Source organism: Brachypodium distachyon, chromosome 1 (assembly GCF_000005505.3).
Source record: "Brachypodium distachyon strain Bd21 chromosome 1, Brachypodium_distachyon_v3.0, whole genome shotgun sequence".
Lineage (NCBI taxonomy): Eukaryota > Viridiplantae > Streptophyta > Magnoliopsida > Poales > Poaceae > Brachypodium > Brachypodium distachyon.
Genome location: NC_016131.3, coordinates 41,532,170 through 41,540,859, shown reverse-complemented (window position 1 = coordinate 41,540,859; position 8,690 = coordinate 41,532,170). Strand labels below are relative to the sequence as shown.

Sequence of the window (8,690 nt, the reverse complement as noted above, 5' to 3'; positions counted from 1 at the left end):
ACCCAGCACCACAACGCATCACCCATGAAGACTAGTGTCCATAATTAACTACTCCATATTACACCTCGCACCCAGTTTCTCCAAATACACGGGCTCTTCCTAAAATGTTTGTATGACAAATGGCATGACGATGACAAGGCCTCGATGACTGGCGGTCCCCATCAAACCCCAATTGCCTCCATCTGATAAACAAAAGCAGCTTTGCTTCTTTATTAGAAACCAAAGAAAAATGTGATACGGAGTATTACTTTACTATTCTTAAAAGGATCAAAGTGGAAGAGATAGAGAGAGATAATAGAGATACTCATTAATTATTTCCAGTCTTGTCTTGTGAAGCGCTTGGACCGCGTCTACTCCAAACACACACACAGCCGCCTTTTTCCACGCGCCCGTCTCCTCTGAATTTATCCTCCGCCTCTCTCTCTCTCTCTCTCTCTCTCTCTCCGCGTCTAGTCGTCTCCTGCTGCGATCCTTTGCTCTGCTTCCTGCGCTTCGAAGCGCTTGGGGATCCACATCCTAGAGCGGAATTCTCTCGCGCACTAGTCGCCCTTGGTTAAGGTATGATGCACGCTTCCTGTGCAGCTTTAGATCGCTTTTTGTTTCGGGGCGGTTCCATCGCCGGATTTCGATGCGAGATTGCTTCCTGGCGCATGCCGCAGCGGAATTCTGCCTCAGGAATGTTTCCTTGGAAGGGTCGCTTCCTGACGCGTCGTGCCGCGAGATTTTGCAGTGTAAGATTGCTTCCTGACTCGTGCTGCTGCTCCCATGGCAGGAGGGGAATCCTAGAGCGCCGCCGGCACTTACCTTTGCGGCCCGCGGTTCGTGCTCCTAGGTGTCGTCTTGCACGGCATGGTCTTGGCCTTGCCGGGAAAGGAGCGCGGGAATGGTCGGTAGCGCGGGCAAGGTCGTGGTCATCGTGGTCGCCGCCGGCGTGACCTCCGCGCTGCTCGCCGCGGCGTGCGTGTTCCTCGCCATCTGGCTCTACCGGAGGCGGGCCAGCGTGGTCGCCGGGACGCGGACGCGGTCGCTGGAGTCCACCACGGCGACGCTGCGGGCCGGCTCCGTCGGCTTCGACTCCAGCGTGTCCATCTCGGTGGCCTCCCAGAGCGTGGCCGACTGGGGCCAACACCCTCTCCCGGCGGCGAAGCGAGCCGCGTTCTGGGGCTGGCGAGGCGGCAACAACGGCAGAGACGCCCCGCAGCTGCTGTCCGTCTCCGGGATCCCACAATACCATTACAAGTATGGCGTCTACTTGCACTACTCCGACTGCAATTTTGGTGTTGATGCTCTCATGATGCTGTCCTGCCCTGTGTCATCGATGTGATTGGGTAGCCATCAACTGATATGACATTTCGTAATTCTTACATGTTGTTGTTGGATGTTTCAGGGATCTGCAGAAGGCTACCAACAATTTCACTATGATTCTGGGGCAAGGATCGTTTGGTCCTGTGTACAAGGCTGTAATGCCCACCGGCGAAGTGGTAGCTGTAAAAGTGCTCGCCAGTGATTCTACGCAAGGGGAAAGAGAGTTCCAGACAGAGGTAAGATGATTTTTTTGGGTTAATTACTACGTTTAGCTGATTTCAGGATTCTTGGATTTATTTTGGTCCTGCTTGGTTTGGCTGCAAGCCAACATTGGGCCAAGTAACAAAAAAAAATTGTGGTTTGGAAAAAATGTTGGCCCTCTCTGTTTGGCAGCAAACCAGTCAATGTCATAGGGTACTGAACCCAATTTTTGCTTGTCGAAATCCCTTATGTGTACATGGTCAGCAAGTCATTATGTTCTTGAGTGATGAGACATGTTGTGGGTGAAGTGCAACTTGCAATACCTTTAATCTACGTAGAGTAGTTGGTAGTAAAGCATTTGACTTTGATAAACTGAGTTACAACCATAAATACATCTTTGTTTGCAGGTAGTATTGCTTAGTAGGCTGCATCACAGAAATCTTGTTAATTTGGTCGGATATTGCGTGGAAAAAGGTCAACGCATTCTGATCTATGAGTTCATGAGCAACGGGAATTTGGCAAGCCTTTTATATGGTAAGTGAGACAATGTCTCTGCTTTTTCTACTATGAAACATGAACAAGAAGAAAAACTTATTTATGGTTCTGCAAATTGCACGGAGCATATAGTGTGTGGTGCAATGCAAGGGGAATGAATGAAATGTTGTCGTAAGTCCAGAAATCTCTGTAATTATTTTCATACCATGTCCTGTTAGGTGATAATAAACGGAGTTTGAGCTGGCAAGAAAGGCTACAAATTGCTCACGATGTCTCTCATGGGATTGAATACCTACATGAAGGGGTACAGTTGATGGCTATTAAACATGTACTTCCATTGTTAATGGCCTGATCTTGGCAATTTATGAAAGCTGTGACTATGTGTGCAGGCTGTCCCACCTGTTATTCACCGAGACCTAAAGTCTGCTAATATACTCTTGGACCAATCAATGAGGGCCAAGGTCAGACAATTTATGACTGAGTACTTATATTGATCATCGCAAATGTCTTTGTGCTCTATGTGTACCTTTAGGTGTTATTCTGCCAGCTTAGCTAATCCAATACTGTCCCATGATGAGTCTACGGTTCAGTTATCAACTAAACCTGCTGAAAGCCAGTTGTTTAGCTAAACTAATACTGCTGCATGATCGGTTCAGCAAGTTTAGTGATCAACTGAACCTGCTGAACCCTAGTTGTTTAGCTAAACTAATACTGTCGCATGATTAGCCTACAGTTGAGTAGTCAGCTGAACCTGCTGGAGGCTGGTTGTGTACCTTGTGTCATGGCGTGTCTACAGTTCGGTGATCAGCTTAAACCTGCTAAAGACATTTCTGATGGAAGATGCATGCAACTAAAATAGATATATTCATTTTTTCGGGGAAAAAATTCAAAAGAACTATGCTAACCTGCTCTATTTGTTTAAATTGTGGGTGCAGGTTGCTGACTTTGGTCTATCAAAGGAAGAAGTATTCGATGGGAGGAAATCAGCCCTTAAGGGCACCTATGGTTATATGGATCCTGACTACATGTCCACCAATAAGTTCACAAAGAAGAGCGACGTGTATAGCTTCGGCATAATACTTTTTGAACTCATAACAGCCATAAATCCACAACAAGGTCTAATGGAGTACATTGACTTAGTAAGTGGGTTTTTAAACATACTTACAGCAATCCTTGACAAAACTATAGACCAGTTCTTCCGAAAACAAATAATTTTAATGGTATTACTCACATTCAGCAGTTTTCTTTAACTGAAAACTGATCAAGCCAAATCTTACGAGCAGCTGATTATAACATCATTCTGTGAATTTACCTTGTATAACATCATTCCGTGAGCAGCAACATTATGCACCTCTCCTTTCAGGCAGCGATTGGAGGAGAAGGAAAGGTAGACTGGGAAGAGATCCTCGATAAGAACCTCCTTGCCGGGAGCGTTGCAGAAGAGGCGAGGGTCCTTGCCGATGTTGCGTACCGATGCATTAACAAAAGCCCCAGGAAGCGCCCCTGGATATCAGAGGTTACTCAGGCCATATCAAGGCTAAGACAGCGGCAGCTCATGAAGCACGACACAACGGCTTTGCCGAGGAGTGAGACCAGGACGGTGCTGAGGAGGATAGAGTACCAGCATGTGGAGCTGAGCGATCTTACCGGCCTCAAAGAACTCACGCCGATGAGAGCCTGAACTAGATCCCCCCTTTCATATTTGGTGAAAGCACCAATTAGTTTTGGCCTTTGAATGTCTCTAACTCGGGTTAAATAGATGTAAATAATCAAGTACTAGTAGGGTTTCGCAGGATCGATGGAGGTGACATTAAACTGCAGGATGACTATTTTCACTCCAAACCAGTTTGTGAGAGAATTTTACTGTTGCCACATGAACCGGAAAGTAAATATCCAACAGCAAGAACAGCAGAGACAGAAGAGGTTTTAACTGAATCAATAAAGAGCCACTGGAGTATCTGTGACCACAGGTTCAGTACATATAACATGCAAAATGACCAACCGAACAAACAAAATAAAACCCTTTCAAGTTGAGCTATAACATTACTCTGAAGTCTGGACAATGTTTAATTACCACACCAGAAACTTTGTTGAATGTCTATGTGAAAGAAGCCTTTGAATGCATATGATGAATGGGAAGAGTTGGGTGGCCAAGAACTGGGCAGGCATCACATCCCAAACTCTTCCCAGCTACTAGCTAGAAAAGAAAAGAACAGAAAAAAAAACTTTGTACAGAAAGGCATCAACTCAACATGGACCTCTGATGCTGTCACGCGCTCAATGATCCTATTGCGAGCCTGCAAAGGATGGTTTTATTGCACGAACTACTCCTGAACTAACTCAAAACTGGCAAGAGGTTCCCAGCCTCTGCTTCGCCCTTTGCCCTGTGGCGCCACACTTGCGCGAGTTGAATGCGCCAGGGAGCAGCTCATGGAACTTCTCAAGGAATAGCCCCCATGTCTCCATGCCCATGTCGGCTAGCTTGACAAAGCTTGCACTTGTTGGGAGCTGTTCATTTGCGCTCCTCCAGTTACCAGGATCAGTACCCTTCGGAACAGCAGGCAGTTGACGCTGGCTTTTGTCAGTGAGACTGAAACTGCTCAGCGAGGTTGATAGCTTCAAAATGTTAGGTTGCCACTTATTGACAGGTTTAGGGCAAGCTAACTTTTCTGCATTGCTTTCTTCCTCCTCAGCCTCAGTGTCATCTTCCTCTTCTTCAATGGCCTCATCCAATTTAGACAGTGGGTTTCTGCAGCTTCCCCCCTTAAATCCAAAATGGTACGCCGATGGTCCTTTTGGCATTTCATGATGATCTTCATAATCAAGTTGAAATTGAGTTACATCTTCATCTCCAGATTCATTTTCTGTTGAACATTCTTCTCGTTCTGTTGCTAGCCTCCTTGCCTCCATACAGACAACCTCTAGCTCACTTGGCTGATCTTCCGCCCCAGTAAATTCTCTGCTCATCATCTCACCAATCTCCGCAAGACAAAGACCAAATGATGTGGCTTCTTTCAGAAATATGGTCGAGAGCATTAGCACTCGGAGACATGCTTCACGGATCATAGGCAGCTCCATACGAAGCATGTCAGCATCTTTAACTGGATCAAGATCTGCTATGTACTTGAGCTCATCCTCAGAGAATGGGATTGACGCCTGTGGCCAGTGAATCCATTCAAAATAAGGATCCTCTAAGCACTCTGGGAGGCAGAGACCATGGTCAATAGGTATCAGCTCAGTTTGATTCCCAAATTTCCCTGCTCCAGTCAGGTTCCTTACCAGAAGATTCCCGGCATGTCTATCAGTGTTGAAGATTCTGATGTCAAGAATGCCAATCCTATGAACAGAAGATACAGGAAAACCTGAGGTGCCAAGGTCACTAGCATCAAAATCATGGGGAGCAAACTGCTGAAATGAGGCAATCTTGCTAACAGCTTGTGGATCACCCCCGGAAACCTTCTTTTTGGTAGACCTGACACCTTCATTCACATTAAATACAGGATGTGCAATCTTCACAAGAACTGTGGGAGGGACATTAGCAAAATTATCATAGTCCAGAAGGTATGCAGCAACCTCTCTATAGCCAGTCTCACCGACTCGAACTGATCTTTTGAGGCCTGGCTGCCCAAGGGCTCTCCCTGTAAAACCTTTAGGGTTGTTGGGCGCAAATGGCTCCTCATCATTTGGCTTCACAATTGCAGCATTCTCACCTTTACAGTTCCTGAAATAGTAGGCACCACCAAGCCCACTATTGACAGGTATTGGATCCACACCGTTTCTTATGGCCCTACCAACATCCTTAACAAGCTGCTTTGTCCGAAAGCAGCGGCTTGGGCATACTAAAACTTCAATTGGACCACCCTTATCTCTTTGCTGCTGGAGATCCTTGCTTGTAGGAGACAGGCATGGGGTGGAGGAACTCCTATGCATGAAGTTCTTGGTCAGAAGCAGTGGAGAATCATTCCGTACATTGCTGAGGTCATTCTTAAGGACATGATCACCAAATGTCAGAGAACTTTCCCCAGTGGGCACATTGAGGGCTAGCTGCAGCTTTCTTTTCACGGTGTGTGCATTGTCACCACGATCTAGTTGAACAGCCAGTACAAAACCAGTATCGGTTTGGACGAAAACACGTTTCCATCCACCACCCCTTCCTTCACTTCTAGTTTTGTCAGAGTAATCACCAATCAGAGAGCTTTTCAAGGCTGAAACTGCCATCTGGGTCTGGACTGGGCTCTCCAAATTGCGAGGCATGGTAGAGGAGAAAGGAAATAGGGTCAATGCACTAGAGGCAGCTGCCCAATTATGCCCTTCTCACTCCAGTCCTTTCTCGTGTGCCCAACAAATTTTGCAGCCAATGTGGTGCCAGAGTGTGAGACAAGTGTCACAGTAGCAATCATCAGGCAAAGAATGACATCTTCCACATTAGCTAGAAAGCAACAAATAAGGAAGGCTAAGGCAGCAGTAACCTCCCCTACAATTGGAATCCGTTACAAAACCCCGATAAGCCCAACCTTTGGATAAGTAGATCCTGTAAAAGACAAACAGAAAGAGCAACTGGGGGTTATCATCGGTTTCTCAAGTCAGAAACAACCAGCAATAAGCATCGAGCTAGAAATAATGATTCTCCACATGACTGTGTTTCATGCTTGTCCTGTATAAAGTATGAAATGGAAAATAAGGAAGTTTTTTCATGATAAACTCAGCCGTTCAGGTAATTAGTAAACCAAAACAGTTCACATGACTAGAGTTAGCATTCATATTTCTTAAGAGAGTTGACATACATAAGGAGTGCGCTACCACCTTCCATCTAATAGTTGACTAGTAGGTAATTTTTTAAGCCTCATACTGAAGATACGATACGTTCGTTGAACATAGATGCACTTCTATTCCAGATTCATTAAGATTCGTGCTGACCCCCATTCACTCCTCCATCAATAGCATTTCTGCTTTTATTACCCTGAATCTCTGGCAACTGATGAGATGCAGGCAAGTCTCTCGAACTTTCCATGTGGCAAACAAACCATCTCGCCTTTTTTTTCCCTGTGCAGCTAGGCCGGTTTCATCCCATCTCACCAGGGGTTAGTAAAAATTGAGATGCAGCTATCAAAGACCACTTTTTTATTACAGATATCTTGTAGCTTCAAGCTGAATCTAACACGAAAGAAGCTACTGAAGTACACAAATTCGCTCAGACATAGATCAGTTCCTGCAAGAGCAAGCTACAAATCGACCAAGAATAGAATGTTTAGTGCCATGGTCTACGCGGCCATGGAAGGCATTTATTCGCCAGCCTGGGGAATCATGCGTCCGTTCCAGCTAAAAGAGCAGAGAATTCTAAACAATCATCGCTCCGGAAACTACTAGAAATAAACCGCTGCTTTCCTTGGCAAGGAAGTACACAGTTCTTTCCTACTAAAATAAAGCCGTCCCTTGCACTCTCAGTTCAAATTAAAAATACGGCGAACCGAGCGAGGAATCGAGACAGCGAAATCCTGAGATTCCACCACAGGAACAGCTAAACGAACACCGGTACGAAGGAGAAATCCGTGGGGAATGAGTTCCTATCCGCACCTGATCCAATGCCGAGCCTCGGAGATGGCGGCCCGCCGCCGGCGGGGCCGCAGATCTGGCAGGTGCGCCTCAGCCGCCTGTGCTTCCCTGGCGACCGGCGCGGCGGCACTACCTCCGACTCCCTCCCCAACACAACACCCCGCAACCTCTGCCTACTGAGAACCTCGCCCCTGCTTCTCCTCTCGCTCTCCTCGTGCGTGCTTGCTTGTGGGTGCGCGAGCGCGTGAGAGGGGAGGGGTGGTGCGCGATACTGAGGGCCGGAGAGGGGAGATGGGTTCTATAGTGGGGTTAAGTGAGTCATGGTGACAAACTAACCTTGGTTAAGTAAGCAGAGACAAAGAGCGAGGTGCGAGGGTTGGGCTGTGAGGTGGAATTGGCCGGTGTAACGGGCGTCTGCCCTTTTGCCTGCTTCGTGATGAAGGAACTTGTTTTTCTTCTCTGTCTAAGAATAGTAATTACTCTCTCCGATTCTAAGTTGTTGTCAAAATATTACATGTATCTAAACATTTTTTAAGAATTGATACATTCATATTTGGACAAATTTGAGTCAAGAATTTAGGGTCAGAAGGAGTACTAGTCAGAGCCAGGAATTACATACCTTGAGGGAGGGAGAGCTGGCATAGATTGTGCTTCGTTACACAAAATGAAAACAAACCATTTTTACCGTCGGTGAAGAGAAAAAGATAATTCTTATCCTCGGATATACCTGAGAAAAAGCTGGGGATTCGGTGTTGAAGCGTGGCAGGATGAACCGGCCTCACGCCATGCGCTTGATCACAGATTCGATGATTTCAACCTGTATATCCTCTTGGTTTTGCCATATCGAAGGATGCAAAGCCGACAACAAGCACATGCGCAGAAATGGCATAGAGGCCATGGCCGGTGAGAGTAGGTAGGGTATCCCGTCAGATCTGGATCCAGGAAACAAATATTCTTGAATGAAGAAAAATAGGAGACATAGCTCAAATCGGCCACCATGAGGACACAATCCATCAGCAGGTAGTGACAGATCACCATCGGCCGCCGGAACTGAGCAATCGTGGAAGCATGACGGCAAAACCTCGGACACCATCTTGGCTGGGAGGCCTCTAAGGCCACTTTGTTTGGACCGAAAC

The 8,690-nt window shown here is 46.6% G+C and overlaps 2 protein-coding genes across 2 annotated transcripts; one reads left to right on the top strand and one right to left on the bottom strand.

The window, feature by feature from the left end:
* Nucleotides 1-365: 365 nt before the first annotated feature.
* Nucleotides 366-3,843, top strand: LOC100832206 (calcium/calmodulin-regulated receptor-like kinase 2). The gene is made up of 8 exons (XM_003560765.4): nucleotides 366-558; nucleotides 773-1,239; nucleotides 1,388-1,541; nucleotides 1,914-2,040; nucleotides 2,220-2,305; nucleotides 2,391-2,462; nucleotides 2,937-3,140; nucleotides 3,365-3,843. The coding sequence occupies exons 2-8, from the start codon at nucleotides 884-886 to the stop codon at nucleotides 3,680-3,682; spliced, it is 1,317 nt and encodes a 438-aa protein (XP_003560813.1). The 5' UTR covers nucleotides 366-558; nucleotides 773-883; the 3' UTR covers nucleotides 3,683-3,843.
* Nucleotides 3,844-3,932: 89 nt separating this feature from the next.
* On the bottom strand, nucleotides 3,933-7,870 carry LOC100828473 (phosphatidylinositol 4-kinase gamma 5). Its single transcript, XM_010229459.3, has 2 exons — nucleotides 7,576-7,870; nucleotides 3,933-6,532 (listed from the first exon to the last, which is right to left on the bottom strand). The coding sequence occupies exon 2, from the start codon at nucleotides 6,253-6,255 to the stop codon at nucleotides 4,342-4,344; it is 1,914 nt and encodes a 637-aa protein (XP_010227761.2). The 5' UTR covers nucleotides 6,256-6,532; nucleotides 7,576-7,870; the 3' UTR covers nucleotides 3,933-4,341.
* Nucleotides 7,871-8,690: the final 820 nt, after the last annotated feature.